This window comes from Ailuropoda melanoleuca, chromosome 7 (genome assembly GCF_002007445.2).
Source record: "Ailuropoda melanoleuca isolate Jingjing chromosome 7, ASM200744v2, whole genome shotgun sequence".
Taxonomy (NCBI): domain Eukaryota; kingdom Metazoa; phylum Chordata; class Mammalia; order Carnivora; family Ursidae; genus Ailuropoda; species Ailuropoda melanoleuca.
Genome location: NC_048224.1, coordinates 55,020,541 through 55,041,259, shown reverse-complemented (window position 1 = coordinate 55,041,259; position 20,719 = coordinate 55,020,541). Strand labels below are relative to the sequence as shown.

General features: G+C 59.1%; 1 protein-coding gene across 1 annotated transcript in view; it reads right to left on the bottom strand.

The window, feature by feature from the left end:
• HMCN2 (hemicentin 2) overlaps window positions 1–20,719 on the bottom strand; it is a 139,923-nt gene that overhangs the window by 19,787 nt on the left and 99,417 nt on the right. Inside the window, exons 56-79 of the mRNA XM_034663740.1 lie at window positions 20,365–20,526; window positions 20,097–20,210; window positions 18,932–19,134; window positions 18,176–18,257; window positions 16,468–16,599; window positions 14,043–14,186; window positions 13,794–13,953; window positions 13,583–13,707; window positions 12,922–13,105; window positions 10,288–10,385; window positions 9,521–9,787; window positions 8,777–8,958; window positions 8,244–8,325; window positions 8,014–8,150; window positions 7,280–7,421; window positions 7,050–7,194; window positions 6,100–6,227; window positions 5,327–5,483; window positions 4,460–4,581; window positions 3,317–3,481; window positions 2,096–2,203; window positions 1,717–1,851; window positions 1,192–1,326; window positions 520–710 (exon numbers count right to left, since the gene is read on the bottom strand). Coding sequence (XP_034519631.1) covers window positions 520–710; window positions 1,192–1,326; window positions 1,717–1,851; window positions 2,096–2,203; window positions 3,317–3,481; window positions 4,460–4,581; window positions 5,327–5,483; window positions 6,100–6,227; window positions 7,050–7,194; window positions 7,280–7,421; window positions 8,014–8,150; window positions 8,244–8,325; window positions 8,777–8,958; window positions 9,521–9,787; window positions 10,288–10,385; window positions 12,922–13,105; window positions 13,583–13,707; window positions 13,794–13,953; window positions 14,043–14,186; window positions 16,468–16,599; window positions 18,176–18,257; window positions 18,932–19,134; window positions 20,097–20,210; window positions 20,365–20,526 — 3,500 coding nt within the window. The remainder of the gene's footprint in view (window positions 1–519; window positions 711–1,191; window positions 1,327–1,716; window positions 1,852–2,095; window positions 2,204–3,316; window positions 3,482–4,459; window positions 4,582–5,326; window positions 5,484–6,099; window positions 6,228–7,049; window positions 7,195–7,279; window positions 7,422–8,013; window positions 8,151–8,243; window positions 8,326–8,776; window positions 8,959–9,520; window positions 9,788–10,287; window positions 10,386–12,921; window positions 13,106–13,582; window positions 13,708–13,793; window positions 13,954–14,042; window positions 14,187–16,467; window positions 16,600–18,175; window positions 18,258–18,931; window positions 19,135–20,096; window positions 20,211–20,364; window positions 20,527–20,719) is intronic.

The following is a 20,719-nucleotide window of genomic DNA, read 5'->3' as shown; positions in this document are numbered from 1 at the left end:
CAGGTCTGAGGACCCTGTGACTGCCCCCCCCCCCGCCACCAGCAGGTGCACCCACTGAGCTGCCGCCCATCCACCCGGAGAGAGGCCCGTTTGTAAGTACAGAATCTAAGTGCTGTTGCGGAAGTGGGGGTGGGGCTCAAACCCAGGCTCACGACAAGGACAGAGCAGGGTGAACAACAACCAGTGCAGTTTGGGGACACAGAGTCATCCCCTGCCCCGCCCCTGCCCCTCTCCATCCAGGGCTCCTTCCCTCCCTCAGGAATCAGCCACAGAGGTCCAGGGTCAAATCTTGGTTCTGCCTCTTGGCAACAGTGTGCCTTGGAAAAACTGGATACACCCTGAGCCTCGGTTCCTTCATCTGTACTCGGGGATTATAACACCCCTTTCCCCAGGTTCCTGGGGTTAAACGCTGCACAGGGCTCAGCACAGAGCATGACAAACAGGGGGTGCTCAGTGGAGGTTTTCTGCCCCTGTTGTCACTATGAACCCCCTTCGTGACACATACAGTGGGGGGCTCACCTCCAGGTTCTTCACCAGCAGCTCCCCAGAAGGCTGGAGGGTGAACTTCCCCTCGGCTCCGGACACGGGCTGGCCATCTTTTTCCCAGGCGATGCTGGGCTCAGGACTGCCACTGGCAGAGCAGGGCAAGAGGGCGTGGGAGCCTTCGGTGGTGGACAGGTCAGGGAGGCCAGTCTCGATCACGGGAGGGACTGTGGGGAGAGGGCGGGTCACTTGGGGACAGGGGCTGGGCTAGGGGTGTCTGCCTCGCTCCAGGGCCCTAGGCGGTCGGCATCCCCCTCGCCCCTTCCTGCAGCCCCATCTGCTGCCTCTGCCGCCTCTGTCATAGGCCACTGCCCGTGGTCTAGACAGTTTGGGGACTGCGGAGTTTGGTGAAGCCATGACAGGGTGATCCCAATGCACACACAATGGCTAAAGGGACAGAAATGGCTTTTGTTACTGGAAAGCCAAAATGAATGAGGGATGACCAGACCGCTGTCTCACGGAAGGTCAGAGGAGGCAGAGTGACCTGAGTCACTGTCTTTATAAGGGCAAACCTTGGGCACAACACGGGAGAAGATGCTTTTCCCTCAGTTCCTTCCTGAATACAAGGCACGCTGGGGTAGGAAAGGATGCAGGGACGCCAAAGCCCCTAGCTCGCTGGGTCCACCTCAGCCCCTTCCCTGGGCCCACCTTGCACCACCAGCCGTGTTTTCCCCACAGCGCTGCCCGCGCTGTTCTGGGCAAGGCAAAAATAGTTCCCAGCATCCTCTGGGCTGACATGGATAATCCGCAGCTGTCCGGTGGGTAGGACCTGGGTACTCGCTCCTGGATTTGCGGGGAGGAAATCGGGGGCTGGTGGCTGGGGCAGCAGCACCACTGAGGAGGGCAGGAGGGCCACTTGGCCATTCTGTTTGACCAGGCAGCAAGTGACTCGTTGTGGTCTCAGGGGTGGGCGGCACAGAGCCCCAGAGCCCAGCCAGGCTGCCCCTCCCCAGCCTCCCCACTCTGCCACGGAGTGCTCAGATAGACTGTCAAGCTCTGGCTGGTGAACAGACACAGGTGGGCAGGCCGTCCTGAGGTGAAGCGGACGCATGGACTTTCTGGGACCTCCCAGCAGGTCTGCAGAGCCCCCCCACTACCCCCACCCCAACCGGGGCAGGCGGGAGGATCCCAGGCCCATACTGTTCTTCCCTTGCTGGTCCTGAGAAGACTCACCGGCGGGGATGCTGAGCCCCTCCTTCTGCCAGGTGATGCTTGGCCGGGGAATGCCTGAAGCCTCGCAAGGCAGCAGCACCTCCTTTGCCACCAGTGCCCGGACCACACTGGGCAGAGGCTTCACCACAGGAGGGGCTGCAAGGGGACAGGGCGGCAGAGGTCCCTGGGGACGCCTTTAACACCCAAGCTCCTCCCACCAGGCCCCCCCCCCCACCGAGCACCCCAGAGAGGAGCCTCTACAAGGAACAGGGGATTCCTGAAATGCAGCGTGGAGGACTCAGGTGGGCCGCTTCTTTTTTCCCAAGGAATCCCATCGGGGAGTCACCTCCCTACCCAGCCCTACCTGCCTCTAGCTCTCCACCTGCCAGGAGGTGCTTACCTTGCACAGTAAGGACCATGTGCTTGTGGGCCACACCTGCAGAATTGCGGGCCGTGCAGGTGTAGCGGCCACTGTGGATGGGGAGGGCCTGCCCGAGCTCCAGGGCACCTGTGGGTGGCAACAGGGCGTGGAGAGGGGTGAGAGGACCTGGGACAGAGGTCCCTTACCCACCCCCACCCTGGTATCTCTCTTGCAGGCCACTCCACCTGCCTCGCTGCCCAACTGTAAGCAGCACAGGAAAACCTGGGTTTGAGGCCTGCCTATGCTCCCTGTCTTGAGCATAACTGTGGGCAAGTCCCTTCCACTCTTGGGGCCTCAGTTTCCCTATGGGTATAACGAGGAATCAGACAGGATGGTCTCTAGAATCTTCAGGCTGTGCTGTTTCAGCATCTACCACTGCCCTGCCTAGAATCCCTGGTCCACCCCTAGTTCCACGGGCCCTCACCCTGCTACTTTCCCATGTTCTGCTCAAAACCTGCCTCCTCCAGGAAGCCTTCCCGGATTACTACTTCGTCTGTCCTCCCTTTGCCCTGTCTTCCTTAGTCTTGGGTGCTCAGTGAACACCGTTTTCACCTTCCTAGGCCATCCCAGCCCCAGAGGGAGCCAGAACCTCGGTTTCTTTTACATGGTGGGTGTCTCTGGAACCGACTGTCAGAAGAAAGGGTCCTACTGCTTTGGAAGTATTTGAAAACCGCAGATCTGGCCAGTGGTGCTCAGGCTTTAGGATTTCACTAGCTCACCAACTACCAAATAAATGTAATTTGGAGAATCCCCATAAAGTGGCCAACTTTTACTTTTGACAAGCAAAGACATTTCAAAAGCACCCATCTACTATCACCTTGATGTCATAAGCGAAAGGAATTTCCAACACCAAAGTATTAAGAAAAGTACAGTTTCAGAGTAAAGGAAAACCCTTCTGATGGGAGCAAGCTAGCTTTATGAGAACTCTCACGCAGCTGTTTCTTCCCTCGCGCTGCCACGAGCAGCACCGACCTGCCCACTAACGTCAGGGAACCGCTGACGAACACCAACACACGAGTGCACGCGTGGGGCTACTAAGGCCCAGAGAGGGTGAGGGGTTCCCCTAGGTCACACAGCAGGGAACGGCAGAACCAGGCCGGGACGCTCCACCTTGCTCTCCCACCTGACTCCAACGGTCTGCTTTCACCCCCTCTGCCCAATCCCCCCAGTCTCCACTCTCTGTGGCTCCCCCTTACTTACCCGAAGGCAAGACACGGTAGCCGTTCCCCCGCATCCCCAGCTGGGTGCCTGCCTTGCTCCAGGACACGACTGGGGCCGGGACACCCGTGCTGTGGCACGTGAGGACCCCGGGTGCCAGCCTGGTCACAGTGAAGTCTGTCTGGTCGTCGGCAATGGTGGGAGGCACTACAATGCAAGACGAGGCTTGAGGCCCCGCCGAGGCCCACGGGGGACCGCATAGCCAGGGGGCCAGGTGAATGAGAGCTAGCAACAGAGACTAAGACACAGGCGACATTAGTGATGAAGGGTCAGGGAGGGAGGGGCAACAGAGAGGGGTCACATCCACTCACTTGGGAAGTATTTTTTGCAGGGTTTTGGGGTACGGTTATTTTTTATTTTTTTTATTTTTTAAATATTTTGCTTATTTATTTGATAGAGAGAGAGAGAGAGAACACAAACAGAGAGAGCTGCAGGCAGAGGGAGAGGGAGAAGCAAGGAGCCTGATGTGGGGCTCGATCCCAGGACCCTGGATCATGACCTGAGCCAAAGGCAGATGCTTAACCAACTGAGCCACCCAGGCACAGCTAGGGTACAGTTATTAACTGCTTTCTGTAGAGATACCAGCAAGGTATCTCTGGAGTGTTTCACAGGAGAAAGGAGACTTCACAAGAGTGGGAGCTCAGAGTTGGGGAGGCCAGAGAAGGCCTCTGGGGAAAGTGCCATATAACCTGAGATCTGAAGGAAGTGCAAGGGTCCGCTGGGTGAAGGGCAAAGGGAAGATTTCAGAGCAGAGGGAATGGCATATGCAGAGGGAACGGCATATGCAAAGGCCCTGAGGTAGGCCTCGGGGTGAGCTGAACCTGGGGGCATGGGGGATGGCGGTTGGCTGGGCCAGCATGCACAGGCCCTGTGGACCCAGGTGACACCCTTGCATTCTATCCTGAGTGCAGTGGGCAGCCGTGAAGGGAGGAATTTTCACTAGGGTGATGATAAGGTCAGACTGGGGTTTAGAATAATCTGGATTGGGGAGAGGACTCTCCTGAGAGCTCCTGCATGCCAGGAACAGTGCTGGAGTCGGGGCTGCGTCAGTGTGGGGCTAGGTGGGGTCAGGAGAGGCAGGCGACGCCCCCATCCTGTCTTCTCCCTCTTCCTGTTCCAACTCACCGTGGATGGTCAGCTGGTAGAGCCTGCGGGCCTCGCCCACCTCATTGCTCACCACGCACTCAAACTGGGCTGAGTCCTGGGGGCCGGGAGCTGCCAGGAGCAGGGCGTTGGAGGGCAGGAGCCTGGGATGGACAGACAGATGGTTGGCTGCTAAGCGACAGGCCTGGCTGACCAGGAGCTCAGCCAGCTGTGACCTATCTGCCCAGCAATCTGGATGCAGAGGACCGGGTGTCTCATATGACTAATTTCTCCTCTGGTATCTGCCCCCCAGCTCTGAATCTAGAAATTTCTTCCAGAAGTTTCTACTCTTAAAGGTCTGGCTGTTGAGCTTGTGGGCAAGTTTAATGTTCGTCCCCGTGTTTCTCTATTACCCCGTACGCTTTCTGCAATCACCAGCTCCGACAACTTCTGTAACAGCGACCATATCCGAGCTCTTTCCCAGCACAGCTCATGATGGTGGAGCACCAGCTTTAGCTGAAAGCTCCGTGCCGGCCTGGCACCTGACACAACAAAGATCTGGTGTATTAACGGGTGAACTGACTCCTTTAAGGTACCCTGGGGTCGTTTCATGATCAGCTGCCTTTGAGAAAGGGGGAGACGCGTATCCAGGCTCAGCCGAACTCAGGCCTCCAGGTATCGACCATGTCAGGCCCCAGCGGCTATAATGGTATTAAACCCCCTGTCGGGCATCTCGGTGTGAAGATTGTCCTAGACCCCCGAGGTCGGGACACAGATCGTGGTGCTGGCTTTGTTGAGGACCCGAATGCTTCCCTGCCTGGTTTCTGACCGGGCTCCCCACTGTGAAACGGGCACCATCTTCCCCACCCTGAGCACCTCATGGTGCCACCCCGAGGCCCAGCTCCGTACCGGTAAGCACCCTGCTGCAGACGGAAATCCAGCTTCTGTCCATCCTTCCGCCAGACCACCCGGGGCTTGGGGGAGCCGCTGGCTTCGCAGGGCAGTGAGGTAGGGGTGCGGGCCGTCAGGGTCAAGTTGGAGGGGCCAGGGGTGATGGCTGGAGGCTCTAGGGAGAGACAAGGAGATCCACATATTGTCAGGAGACAAGGGTGCAGGCTGGAGGCAGGGGCAGGGGTATTCTCACCACCATCCATCCATCCATCCTCTGCGGGCAGGGGAGAGGCAGGAGACATTCTGCAGGCATCTTCCGACAGCCTCCCAAATCTGGGGTGATGGGACCTTTGCTCGCCCCCCCAAGTTGGCAGCCCCCTAACCACCTCTCCCTGAATACACTCGTCAGGGTTCCACTCCTCGTCAGCCCTGCCTGAGGCCAGTGCCCAGCAGAGCGGCCCCCACCAAGGGGATCCATTGGAGTGAGAAGAGCAGATGAGAGGCTCTGGTACAGTGATTCTGAATCCTCTCCTTGCAAATGTTTTCTATCCGTGCACATTCGGTACAGAGTAGAGAATTAAGTGTGTATGTGCTCGATACATAAAATAAACATGCATCTTTTGAGTCTGCCTGTTTGCAAGTTTTACTCATAGGCTTCATAGTCAACAACGATGAGAGACTGTGGCTCTTGGCTCCTGACAGCAAGGATGAACCCAGAAACCAAGCAGGACCCAGCCCAGACCGGGGATGGACGCTGAAGGCGAGGAGCATGCCTTCCCTTGTCCACCTACCAAAGACCTGGAGATCGCGGCCTTGCCGATCAGAGCCTGCCGAATTGGATGCCAGGCAGAGGTAGTGGCCGGCGTCCTGGGCGAGGACTGGCTGGATCCTCAGGGAACCCTCGGGCAGAACCTGCAGCCTGGAATGGAGCGAGAGGGTTGCCATGGAGACCAGCAGCCTAGGGAGACCTTTGGAGGGGCTGGACGCTGGTGGTGTCTCCTCCACCCCTGGCTGTCCCGGCAGGAAAGGGCTAACTCCGGAGTCCTGCATCCGTAAGGCAAAGGTCAGAGGAGGTCACAGCCATGGGCAGCTCCTTACACCCCAACCCAGCATCAGGGGGCCTTCCGTGCTCCCACCTGGGCCCAGCTTCTCCCTAAGAGTCAGCAGGCCGCAGAATCCAGAAAGCACCCTCTCTGAGCATGCCCCCACATCTGAGGACTGCCCCTTTCCGGGGCCACGTCGGGGCTGCACCCTAGCCAGCGGGACTGGGGATGAGCCGGACCAGCTGGACTCAGGCTGGACAAGTGGAATGTTCTACCCTGGGAACTGGGATCATCAGGCAGGTCTCTAGACTCTGCAAGTTGCATGAACTCAGAAGCTATAACTTGGGAGCAGGGGGTGGCCAGGGGGTCTGTCTCTGCCATGTTCACAGAGAAAGGTGTAGAAAATTGGTCTGAGAGAGGGACATACACACACACACACACACACACACACACACACACACAGAGGCAGGAAGCCCCTCCCACAGAAACAGAGATGAGCCACCAAGAGTCAAAACCAGACAGACAGACAGGATAGACAGCCACCCGGGGTTCTTGACATCCTCAATGCCCTGGACAAGCCTGTTTCTTGGGTTCTGAGAAGACCCACATGCTGGCCACACAGCCATCTTTCTGCTCCAACTGCCCAGGTGGTTTCTGCTTAGAACCCGCCCCCAAGACCCTCCCAGTCCAGCTCCCACCTGGGGCTGTCAGGATCCAGGGGGGCTCCGTCCTTCCTCCAGCTCACGAGGGGAGGGGGGGCGCCGTCCACCTGGCAGGGCAGCAGGGCCGTCTGGTTCACGGAGGCATTCACTACGGCTGGTCCTGGCTGGATGGTGGGCACCGCTGGGGGAAGGGCACAGAGGGAGTGGGTGCGGGGAGCCTGCGGCTCGAAGAAGGGCCAGCGTGGGGCGGGGTGAGGCCCACTCACTGTGGATCTCCACATGGAAGGCCACGCTGGTGCTGCCCGCGGCGTTGTGGGCCGTGCAGCGGTAGTCGCCCCCATCGGCCTTGCTCAGGGCCTGCAGCTGGAGGAACCTGCCCTGCTCCGGGAACTGGGTGTGGGCGTCCGCCTGCAGAGTCCCCCGGGGTGGAGAGACCCTCGTTAGTGCCAGCCCCCAGGCACCAGGCGCGGAGGACCAAGGAGCCAGGGGGGGCGGGACGGTGGCCTCTGCCCCGTTCTGGGCTGGCCTATAGATGCCCAACTGACACCCCTCTGGGGTAATAGGCTCCTGTGGGAGGGAGGGAGCCTCCCACCCCTGGGCTCTGCCCGTCCAGATGTTGCAGAGGGGGCTCATGCTCCGATCAGGAGCTGGAGCTTCTAGAAGACCTACAATCCTTGGTCCCCATTTTGTGGAGGGGGCGGGTAAGCACAGAGAACCTCGGTCACTAGCCCCGGGTCACCCAGCCACTACGTGTAGCTCGAAGGTATACTGGGAAGAACACAGATGTGCATCAGAAGCCAGGCTGTAAATCCCAGCCTTGCCTCAGTGTCCCCATCCATAAAACGGGATGACAGTAATAACAGGAGTGCAGGACACCAGGAGAGCGGGGACGCGAAGTGCTGGCCCGGGGCAGTCCCTTGGCACCGAGATCTAGTCTGCAGGGTCTGGGACCTGAGCGGCACAGAAGGTGGTGCCCCCAGGTCCCCAGCCGGGCACCCACCTGCAGCAGGATGCCATCCCGGTGCCATTCAATCTTGGGTGCTGGCTCCGCCTCCACCGAGCACTCCAGAATGAGCTGCCCCGGAGCCAGGCCGACCACAGAGCGGGGGCCTCGGGGCCCAATAATGTGTGGGGGGCCTAGGTGGGCAGCAGAGAGGGCGTGAGAGGTGGACCTGCCCCTGCAGGTCCCATCCTGCCTCCCTCTCCTGCCTCCCCACTGGCACCCCCTACCTTGAACCCTGACCCGGAAGCTCTTCTCGACTTCGCCAGCAGGGCTCTGGGCCAGGCAAGTGTACAGCCCAGCATCGCCCACCTGGGGACAGAGCAGGGTGAGCAACTGCCTCCGGCTCCAGCCTGCCTACCTCCCGACCCGGTTTGCTTCCTCTACAACTAAGGACCGAGGATTCAGTCTCAGGCCGGCTGAGTCTGCCACCTGCCTTCCCAATCATTCCCCTCTCTGGGATGCTGCTTCTCTAGCTCCACCTCACCCTTGCTTTATGGCTAGGGCAAAGCCTGCTTCCTCCAGGAAGTGCCCCTTGACTGCACCAGCCCTCCTCTGGTTGGGCTGGGGAGTTATCTGGTTTCTGCTTCAGCCTTGGCTCTGACCTGGCTGGGAGCTCTGGAGGGCATGGCCCAGGTGGGTGGTCTCCACATGCTCACCCAGTACAAAGGAGGAGCTCAGCCTAACTGCCAAGGGCTGCCGGGTGCTTCTCTTCCCCCCTCCCCTCCCTCAGCCTCATCCCACAGCAGCAGGCCAGCAGCACCTGAACACCCTCCATCCGCAGCACCCTGTTGCTGTCCTCAGGCCTGCTCAGGGCCAGCCCGTCCTTATGCCAGGTGATGTTGGGCGGGGGGGTGCCCCGGGCATCACAGCGGAGCTCCATGGGGGAGCCGGCGGGCAGCAACAGCTCTGCAGTCTGGCCTGAGTCCTCGATGTGGGGGGGATCTGCAAGATACCCGCCCGGGGTCAGCCATGGCAGCTGCACCCAGCATGCTGGGAGCTGGGGTTCATCTCCCACCCCCCACCATCCAGAGGCTGACCCAGATGGGGCCACGGATAGGCGGGTGGGGGTGGTACTGGAGGGTCCTTAGAACTCCAGAAACCAGGCACCCCTTTGCCTGGGCCAATTATATGTGCTTGAAAACCAGTACAGAGATAGCCGACACAGATCTTTCCAACATGGCCCGAAATTTGCACAATCTTGTGCCGAGGCTTCGGGCTCTGCCTCCAGATTTCAGTGGCCCTTTGTCTGTTCCTGCTTTACAAGGTTTGGGGGACAAAGCTGAGGAGCACAGCCCCAGGAGAAGGAAGGGCCACGTAGCCCTTCTATGTAGCAGCCAGGTCGGCATCTCGTATGAGCCTGCTTTTCCCCAAGGACTGCACCCCGGCACCGGGCCCTGGGGACATCCACCGAGGGACTCACCTCCTCATCACCTTTTCCATCGCCCCCAGAGGCCCACCCTGCGCCCAGGCCCAGAGAAGCTGGTGCTGGGGGCAGAGGACTCACCCATCACTGTCAGCTGGAAATGCCTCCTGGCTTCCCCCGCCTCGCTCACGGCCACGCAGGAGTAGGTCCCCGAGTCAGCAGCTCCTGCTCTCTCCAGCTGCAGGCTGGGCCCTTGTTCCAGGCTCTGGGGCAACAAGGGCTCCCCATCCTTCATCCACGACACTAGGGGCAGGGGGCTTCCCCGGGCTTCGCAGGGGAGGACCACCGAGGAGCCACGGACCACCGCCACGTCATTCTGGAACTCCACTGGCTCCAGGACAGGGGGCACTGCACAGGGCAAAAGACGGGGCAGGAGTCCTTTCATTCCGCACCAGGTGACCCTCATGCTTGGATCTTCGCACAGGCTGTTCTCATTATTGGTCAGAATGCCCTTCTCCTAGACAATTCCTTCTCATCTCCACTCTTCAGCTTAGACCTCACCTCCTCCAGGAAGCCTTCCCTGAACTCCCCAGGCCAGATGAAGAGCCCTCCTCTGTGCTCCCACAGCTCCCTGTCCTTCCTCTGGTGTAACTAGTTGCCTGGGACTGTGATGCCTCTTTACAGAGCTGTTTCCTGCACTGACCTACTAGGGGCAGGGGTCAGCTCTGTTCACTGCTGCATCCTGGTGCCTGGTAAAGCCCAGGCACAGAGCAGTGTCTAACAGCTGATTGTGAGATGAATGAATGAGCAACCAAATGAATCAAAGACTGAGTCCCTGTGTTTGCATCCTAAGGCCAAAGACACACTTATTCTCCAACAACCTCCCAGCCCCGCTCGCCGGTCCGTACCGTGCACCTGCAAGGTGAAGTTCCTGTCCGTCACGCCAGCTGGGCTTGCAGCCACACAGGTGAAGACACCAGAATCTGCCAGCTGCACCTGGGAAATCCTGAACCCCCCGAGAAGGATGGAGGGAAAAAAAGGGGGGGTGTCTCCACGGAAATGGTCCCACTCTTTTCCTGTCTCCCAGTGGGTTACCTGCCAGAGACGCAGCTCAGAAACTCCCACCTGAACAGGCCCAGCCTCTGCCTAACCCCCTTTCCTGGCTCCCTGGTGCCCCCAGAGAAAAGCTGCAGACTCCCTGGCCCCTGCTGCCTTTTCCGACCCACCTCCTTCTGAAGCCATACTTCATGCTTTCCTAATTCCACAGGGAGTGGGACACCTGCCTGCCCCTACCCCTCTTCTAGACCATTCCTTTTCACCTCCCCTGTCTGTGACCCCACCTTCTCTCCGAGTCCCTCTGGCCCTGACCATCCCTTCTGAGTTGGTCTTGTCAATGTCCCCAGTGACCTTGAAACATGTCTCTGCTTGACTCCTGACAGCACGCTTTCCTGGAGTGCCTCCCCCACCTTCCCTATCCCCCTGCCTGCTCCTCCTTCCTGGGGCCTTAGAACCATCCTTTTTTTTTTTTTTTTTAAAAGATTTTATTTATTTACTCGATAGAGATAGAGACAGCCAGCGAGAGAGGGAACACAAGCAGGGGGAGTGGGAGAGGAAGAAGCAGGCTCTCAGCAGAGGAGCCCGATGTGGGGCTCGATCCCATAACGGCCGGGATCATGCCCTGAGCGGAAGGCAGACGCCCAACCACTGTGCCACCCAGGCGCCCCCTTAGAACCATCCTAATACCAGCTGCCAGGGGTGCAGTCCACACTCACACTGGGCAGGGGGTGGGCTGCATCCTGTCCTGGCTTCCAGCACCACCTGTTTGCCGACAATCCCCAAACGCCTATATCCCTGAACTCCTGACTGGAGTAGCAAACACCTGGCTCGAATCCTCTCTGGTTGCCTAAGAACCTCTCAAACCAACATATTCAAACAGAACTCGGGCCTCCCCTCTGCCCACCTCCACTGTGGTCCGATCTCAGAAAACACCTCCCATGGACCTCAGCCTTCTAGGTTCCTGGATGAAGGCCGCAGAGCTGTGCTCCACTCCCCTGCCTCCCACCTCTGACCACCTCCACCACCACGGCTGTGACTCAGGCCGCATGGCGATGCCCCTCACCCCCCTCCTGCCCTGCCCTTGGCCCCACGGTCTCTTGTCCACCCAGCAGCCGGAAGGATCCTCTAAAAACCTAAGTCCCAAGCTAAAAGGATTTAGGGACTTGAACACATATTTGCACACCCGTGTTCATAGCAGCATTATGTACAGTAGCCAAAAAGTGGGAGCAACCCACATGTCCATTGATAGATGAGTGGATGAACAAGGTGTGGTCTGTTGGTGCCGTGGACTGTCACCCAGCCTTAAAAAGCAAGGGCATTCTGACACCTGCTACAACACGGAGGAGCCTCGAGGACATCAAGCCGAGTGGGATAAGGCAGGCCAGTCCCAAAAAGACAACTACTGTGTGAGTCCACGAATATTGACTTCCCTAGAGTTGCCAAGTTCATACAGACAGGAAGTAGAATGGGGGTTGCCAAGGATGGGAGGAGTGCAGGGGGAAATGGGCACACAGGTTCAGCTTGGGAAGATGACAAAGTTCTGGAGATGGATGGGGTGATGGTCACACGATTGTGTGAATGTCCTTAATGCCCCTGAACTGTACACTTAAACATGGTTACAATGATCGATTTTATGTGTATTTTACCATAAAAAAATATAAGTCATATCATGAGGCTTCTCTACCGAACACCCTGCCCCCTGGGCTCTCCATCCGTCCTTAGGAAAACCCAGGTCTTTTAAAGGACTTACAAGTCCTATGTCACCTGGTCTCCGCTCAATCCCACCCACCCTATTCCTTGAACACACAGGCACATGCCCACCTCAGGGCCTTTGAACGCTCCTCCTGGAAGCTCTTCTCCATGGAATCCACCCAGCTTCCTCTCCTAAATCCTTCCACCTCTGTGCAAATATCACCTTCTCTGAGTGCCTATCACGGACCACCCTACAGTACCAGCCTCCCCCGCCAATTCCCATTTATTCTTCAGGCTACTTTGTTCTTCAGAGCACGTACCCCTGGTGACATTCCTCTGCTACAGCTGCTAAATTTCCATTCTCCTCCCCTGATCAAGCAGCTAGGGCAGGGGCTTTATTTTGCTCACTGCTCTATCCCAGTGCCTGGAACTGCACCTACAACAGCCAGCACTCCAAAAGGTTGAAGAATGCCTGAAGACTTTGCTCAGAAACCTTCTTCCAGGAAGCCTTCCCTGATTTCCTCCACCCCAAGGCAGGCTGAGTTGGATACAACCAGATGTCATCACCTGGATCTGTGCCTCCCTCCCTGGGCTGCGAGAACCTGAGAGCAGAGGCCCCTTTTATCTCTGGAATTTTGGGGGGGCGTGGGGGGCCCTCATTCTCCCCATCATAAACCTCTGTACGTTCACATTATTTTTATTTGAAAAGCATTCAGAGGTGTTCTGAAACCCAAGCTGCCTGAAGAGTGGGTCTGGGTCCAGCGGACCCAGGGACCAAGGAGCCTCTCCCTTACCTGAGGGTGCGGCCGGAGCTGTGGAGGCGAGTGCGCTGCGAAAGCGGGAGGGGCAGGCCGTCCTTGAGCCAGCTCACGCGGATGGGCGCAGAGCCCTGGACGGGGCAGGCCATGGTCACCAGCTCCCCGGGCCTGCTCACCAGGGTCCCTGAGCTCTCTGCCCACTGCTCGATGGTGGGAGGGACTGGGGGTGGGCAGAGAGAAAAAGGGGGCGATGAGGGGTTTAGGAAGAGGGTCTGGGTGGGGGAGATGGGCTCCTCTCGGGCAAATTCCAGGCAGCAGCTACCATCTTGTATGGGGTTCTCAGGGCCACATCCTTGCCAGGTGAGGATGAAGCCCACCACGTGGGGGCCCAGGCTTACCCCGTGGCTCTATTCGTATCTCCCCTATTCCCCAACTCTCCCGTCACACCCCGGGGCTGGAGCTGCTTGTGTCTCTGGTCTCAGAACGGGATGCAGAGGCCCAGAGAGGTCAGGGGGTGGCCTGGCTCATAGTGTGGGCATGGCTGGGGCTTGAGGCGGGACTCCTGCATCCTGGCCCCGGCACCACCCTCCGGATGCCCCGGCGGAGGCCCCACTGTGCCAGGCCGCCGCAGCCCCGGGATGGCAGAGCCCCCGCCGCTCCTCGCCCCTCAGCCGCTCCTCGCCCCTCAGCCGCTCACCCAGCACGCTCACTGTGTGCAGCCTGGCGTCCTCCCCGGCCGCGTTGTGGGCCACGCAGGTGTAGGCGCCCGAGTCCTCGGCTTTCAGGCCCTTCAGCACCAGGGTGCCGCCGTCCAGGTAGAAACTGCACCGGGACAGAGAGCCGAGAGCCGGCACGTCAGGGTCTATGGTGCAGCCTGGGGACCCGGGAGGGCACAGGCCGGGCCTTACCGGAGGTGGGGGCCCACGCCCTGGTCCAGCGGGCCACCGTCTTTCAGCCAGGTCACGTCGGGCGGTGGCTGCCCATCCGCCTCGCAGTCCAGCCTCACCTCCTGCCCCTCCAGGACACTGTGCTCCTGGGCGGCACCCAAGCTCCGGATCTGGGGGGCCACTGTGGCAGGCACTGTGGTGAGGCTGGGGCCGTGGCAGGGGCTGGCGAGGGGGTGGGATGTGGAGGGAGGGTGTAGGACACAGACGTACCGAGCACGGCCACCATGAAGTCCTTGCGGGCCTCGGCCTGGGCGTTCTCAGCCACGCACGTGTAGGTGCCAGCCTGGGCGGGCTGCAGGCGACTCAGCTGGAGGCGGCCCCCGCGGGAGACCACGCCGTGCACCACGCTGCTCTCTGTGGGGTGGAGAGACGCGCTGGGACTCACCTGCACAGACCCGCCACCCCAGGTGCCACCACTGGGCCCGGACACAAAAGTCATGTGACTCCCCGAGCGAGTGCCCATCCCCCATACTCACAAGACCCCTGGAACCTTTGCATCGCCCACCCGCCTCCTGTGCTCACAGGGAAACTGGGGTCCAGACAGGAGCAGGGTCTCTTATCACGACCTTCCTCGGCTGGGTCTCTCGTTGCTCCGTCCTTACAGCCCTTCCCTATTTCCTTCCACTGGGGACATTTCTTGCCAAGACCTCCCACTCCCTTTAGTGTACAGGACTTGCTTCTCTTCCTGTGGACCCTCGGGCCCACCTCACCCCCCACCATTGCTCCAGCTACTCCCTGCCCACCCCCACCCCCGCCTCCCAAGGCTTCCAATCAGGGTGAACCAGCCACCCACTGACCACTTCCCGGTCCCCATGCGGGTCCCATTAGAGGCACCCCGGGGCCTCTGCTCAGGTTGCCCGCCCACCCCAGGCTGGAATGGCCCCCATTCTCTCCAGCTGCGCCTCTGCCTGAGCCCAGGCCGGGCCACCCTCCCCCGGGGCCTCGCTGGCACAGCCAGTCTCTCAACACGAAATCTCCTGAGTAGCTACCGCGTACCCAGCTGTGAGCTTGGGGTTCAAAGGCGAGTAAAGCACAGCCCCTGGCCTCAAGGAGCTCCACGTGCATCAGAGTCAGTGAGACACGCGTGATGCTGCGTGACCAGCCCCCTGAAGCCCTGATGGAGCTGGGAGGGGTCAGGCACGTCTTGAGAAGAGGCAGGTCTCAGCTGGACCAAGTGGGTATGAACCAGCCAGTAGAGGGGCTCAGGGGGGTCAGGGTGGGTATTTCGGGGAGGAAAGAGCGTGTGTCAAGAAAGGGCCGAAGAACGGGGCCCAGAGTGGCTCCACCACCAGGCGTAACCTGAAGAGAAAGGAGAGTGTACGCCCCACAAACACTCGTCCCCGAACCTTCACGGCACACAATTCATCACGGCCCCAGGGTGGAAACAACCCAAATGTCCAAACCAAATATGAAACAGCCACACAGTGGAATAGTCAGCCACCAAAAAGAGTGAAAAAAACTTAATTCAACTTAAAAGAAGGAATGCAGAATGGACACACGCTACCACAGGGATGGATCTTGGAAGCACGATGCTAAGTGGAAAAGCGAGTCACAAGAGGCCACATATTGTATGATTCCACTGATAGGAAACGTCCAGAACAGGCAAATCTATAGAGACAGAAAGCAGGTCAGTGGCTGCCCGGCGCTGGGGCTGGAGGCGGGTTTGGGGGGAATGGGGGGTGTAAGGTAATGGGTAAGTGGTTGCCTCTTGGGTGATAAAAATGTTCTAAAATTGATTGTGGGGATGGTCTGAGAATATAGTAAAAATAATGGAATTATAAGCTTTAAATGGGTAAATTGTATAGTATATAAATCTTGATAAAGCTGTTTTTGAGGGGGGGGTAGGGGGAGGGAGAGAGAGAGAGAGACAGAGAAGGGAGCATGGGAGGGGCCGAGAGCAGCTGGGTCTGTGGCGCCCTGTGTGGGGCAGGGGGAGGTGGGCTGGCTGGGACCCGCAGGGCCTCCTGGGCTGTGGTTCTGAGGACTATGGCCTGAGGGATTTCAACAGACAAATGACCTCTCAGAGCTGCACTTTGAGATCCCTTCCTCCCTGTGTGGAGACGGCACTGGAAGCTTGGAGTGGGTCCAGGACCGGTGTGGGGGCTGCTGCCCTCATGGGGCAGGGGGACCACGGTGGCCGGAATGGGAAAGGCTACGGACAGAGAGCTGGCTGGCACCAGAGGGGTTTCCCAGCTGACAAAAGGAAGGTTCTGCTGGGACCCTGGGGGTGGGAGGAGAGGAAGAGAGCCAGACAGGGACGAAGGCCTGGACCGCGGGCGGTGACCAGCAGCCAGGCTGGACAGAGCTGAATTCTAGGAGGAGGAGCAGCTTTGGAGGCCAACGCCAAGCCCGGGGTCAGACCAGATGGGCCCTCCGCACCCACCCTGCATCCATCCATCTCGTGAGAGCTGATTGTGGCCGCAAACACAGGGAGCCTTCGAGCCCCCACGGGAACGGTTCTCAGCGCTGGGATTCCGAGGGCCAACAGGGTTGAAGACAAACAGGGGGTGTGACCGACAGGACGCTGCCGCCTTCGATTTTGCCAAGAACAGCGACAACCCGCAACTCTTCCCCTTTCATGGTCATGGCGCCCCAGAGAGGAATATTCGGCACTGACAGGATGCGATGCACTCACCAACGGGCATTCTGTCCTTCAGCCAGCTCACAGAGGGTGCGGGGACACCGGTCACGTCACAGCTCAGGACCAGGGGACTCCCAGCCACCTGGCTCACTTTCTCCATCTTGGGGTTCTCAAACGTTGGGGGCACTGTGGGAGAGATGCCAGATTGCCAGAGTCCTAAGACTCCGCGGCCCCTTCCTTCCACTTGGGCAGATGAGGGACACCCCACCGGCTCTTCCTTCTGGTTAGTAGTTGACATTTTATGCTTTGCCATTGGTAGAGATATAGGTTGTTTTAGTCACAAGTATAAATAGAACTTGCATCTGTCCATTTCAAAACATTTACAACGCAGAGTCCAGAGGAGTCCACTCAGCCCAAGGATGGTGAGTGCATGGCTAATGCGCCAGTAGTGCTTTGCCTATGCCAGGCCAGACATCACTAATCGATCCCAACACTCTCTCCTGCTCAGCCAGGAAGAGGTCATGCATCCCAGGCAACCAGCACCAGTGGAAAAAACATGGCTGTGCTCAGGAGGGACCAGACTTTCCCCTCTCCCACCACTCATCAATGTAGCCATCAGGAGAAGGCTTTACACAGCACACCTGATGTCAGTAACTTTCAACAATGGTATTCAGTATGGTTCCTGGTCGGATCCATCCAGGCTCACTTGGTGGGGAGGCCACTGGCTTTGCCTTCTGGGGCAGACAGCTGGTGTCCCCCGCCCTGTCCTTCCCATCTTGCACAGCAGCTTAGCTGAGTGTAGGGTCGCTTAGGTAAAACTGCATTTCCCAGTGTCCCCTGCAGCCTGCTGTGGCCAGCTGCTTATGTCCCCACTGATGAGATGCAAGCCGAGGGGACAGACACAAATTCCACATCCCTTGCTCAAAACAAAAATTCTTGCCCTCTAGTTCTGCTCCTTTCTTCTCTCTGTGAGCTGGGATGGGATGCATGTGGATGGCGCAATGCCCCAAGGGGTGGGAGATCAACAGGACAGAACAATCTTGGGTCCCCAAATTACCACTCCATAATTTACCTACCACTCAGTAGGCCCTGAGCTATCCACCAGCCTAGACACTCACCCCTGGGCTTTCATGTGAGAGAGGTAACGTTCTCTCTCATTCAATGCAGTGTGTTTTGGGATCTCTTTGTTACACAGCAGAGTCTATACTCTAACTGACACAGCATCTGACCCCAAGCAAATCTGGTTGAGCCTTCATCCCTTGCTTCCCTAGGTGAGCTCCCCCTCACCCCCACCTTGAGCCACACCCAGTCAAATGACATCTGTGCTCCATCCTTGGGCTGATGGATCGGGCCCCCCCCCAGGGTGCAAAATGGTGGCAACATGGCCCTAGAACTTCAACTGTCTGATCTCTGAGGGCTCCCCTCCCAGGGCTCGCGTACCAGACTCACGCTGGACACTTTATAGATACATTCATGGCAGCCCATCAGTTGAATGCTTCCCGTACACATAGGAGGCAGGTACTCCCTTTGCTCCTTTGACCGGAGACAATGCCGAGGCTCAGAGGAACCAAGGTGTTCTGCTGTGCCCCAAGAGCAAGTCATGGGCAGTGCTGTTCTGATCCTGGTCTTTTCAATGCCAAATCCTGTGCCCTAAACACTCAGGGCCACTGCCTCTTTCTAACGACTGCCCTTCCCTCCCTGGACAGCCCTGTGTGCTGCTGGGGGTCCCACGGCAATGCCCTCAGGTTGGTCCCCAGCTTACCCTGGACAGTGAGGACAAATGTCCGCATGGCTTCCCCAGCGGTATTGCTGACTTTACAGCTATATAAACCTTTATCCAACACCTAGGACAAAGAGAGCACATGTGGATGGTGTACATGGGCCTGGCATGGGGGTACCTCGGGCTCCCCAAAACACCAGGCCACAGAACCTTCTGGAGAAGGGACTCCCCAAATATGCTGGTCCTGCCTGGGAAGCCAGAGGAGATAGGACCCCCTGGCCTTCCCCCAAGAACTTCAAGAAGCAGGAGGGCAGTTAGGAGGTGAGTGAGCTAGGTTCCAGACCCCCACCCTCTCCTGGGCCTGCAAGCCAGCCAAGCCAGGAGGAAAAGTCCCTCGCTGTGGGGATGGCGCTGGGCCAGGAGAGAGGAGCCTGGCACCGTTTCCCAAAGGAGCGGCCAATATGCATCCAGCAAACACTTGTGAGTGTCTAATCCACACCAGGGAGGGTGGGCAGAGCAAACTCCCAGGGAGTCGTAGCCAGAGGGGCCTGGAGAATCTAGATCCCAGGAAGACGGAGGCAGGTGATGGGGAATGGACTTGCTCAAGGTCAGATCAGAACCAGGTTGGAGCCCTGCGCTCTTCTCATGGCTCTCACCCTGGAGGCTGCTAATCGACTCCGTGTGAGGGCCTGTGGGCCGAGGAGGCAGCAGTCCCCACGTCCTGCCACACAGCTGCCCAGGCTCGCCAGGACCGGGACCCACAGCCACCCATGGACGCCCATGCCACGGGCTGCTCACCTGGGTGTCACGGATCTCCAGCCTCTGCCCCCCCAGCAGAGTCTGGGTGCGCTGTGCCAGGCCCAGGGGCTGCCCGTCCTTGTGCCAGGTCACGGTCGGCTCAGGGAGTGAGTCGGTCTCACAGCTCAGGACTACTCTGTCCCCGGCGCGGACCACGATCGCATCTTGGGGGCCGCTGGGAGGCTGCCTGAAGGTGGGGGGAACTGGGGCAGCAGGTGAGCAGGTGAGGCACGCCAGCCTCCCCGGCGTCCTCCCCAGTTCCAGCCGTACGTAAGAGCCGATGGAAGCCCACAGTGTCACACGGTGGAACCCCCGCCACGGATGGCCCAGACCCAGGGAATTGGAGGAAGAGAGTCCAGGTCAGTGTGCCAAGGACCTGCTGGGTGACCGGGGCACAGCCTCCTGCCTTCTCTGGGCCTCAGCCTCCTAGAAGGGGAGATGCTCCGAAGGCCCTCCTGGGCTCTTTCCAACACAGGGGAGGCCCTGGCTGGGTTAGAGCCCTCCCTAGGGTTCCCCACAGCCCACGTCCCTCCAGCAGACCAGTGTAGAAACCCCCACCCCTGGCTGTGGGCCCACAGGGTCTGGCACAGCGTCTGGCACGCACACAGTAGGTGAACACGCACAAATGAATCAACTAGATCCAGGGCTAAAAGGAATCTTCCAGTGAGTCCTGGCTCATGACAACTTGAGCCAGCTTTGCCCCAAGAGGATTCTGAAGACCAGGAGCCCGGAAACAGGCTCTGTGCTGAGAACCTCTGATCAATCGGGCTTGGGAAGGGCCTTTCCCGGGCCAGCTCCTGTGGCTGTCCCACTGTCCCCTCCTCGACTTCAGAGTGCACTGTGTGCCCAGCACAGGGTAAGCACTCACATACCCTCATTTAATCCTTATGCCAACTGTCCCCTTGCAGACAGGAGGCCTGAGGCTCCGAGAGGGAGGGTGACTTGCCCAAGGTCACAGAGCAAATACGTGCACAGCTGTCTCAAACCCAATGTGTCCAACTTTAGAGACCAGGATCTTCCCACCACGCTGCCCAGAGGGTATGGGCATCCCAGGCTTCTCCAGGGCCGGCTGCCCCTCTCCTGGCTGTACCGCCTCAGAGTGAGGGGCTGAGGGGTCACTGAAGGAGTGGGGAACACAGCAGTTTGGGGGACAGACGGGACATACCCAGCACGCTAAGCTGCACCAGCTTCTGGTCTCGGCCGGCGGCGTTGAGGGCCTCACACGCGTACATCCCGGAGTCTGACGGCTGTGCCCGGGCCAGCTGCAGTGTGTGGGTGCCTGCCAGGGAAACCAGCCCCCTTACACCAGCGAGCAGGCCCCAGGCCCACAGCCCTCAAGCCTTCCCAGACTCCCCGTCTGGTCCCAGGTTGAAGGAAGCAACTCAGACTCCCCACACAGCCTCAGGCTAGGCTCCAAGCCTCAGTTTACCCACCAGGCAGGAGGAAGACCTCTTTCCCCAGGGAGAGGGCCTGGCTGTTCCGGTACCACGTGACCTCAGGGCTCGGGTGAGCATGGACGTCACAGGACAGGGAGATGCTGCTGTTGATGATGGCAGTGACCTGCTCCAAGTTCGGACCTGTGATTCGTGGGGGGGCTGTCCCCAGAGCCACCAGGAGACAGAAAGACACATGAGAACACATTCCAGCAGGGGGCCGAGAGCCACAGAGTAGAACACGGCCTCGAGGAGCTCCTGGTGCCTCGTCCTGACCCATCTTCAAACAAGGCCGTGCAACAGCCCGTTTGTCACAACTGCCTCACAGATGAGAACACGGGGCTCAGAGATCAGG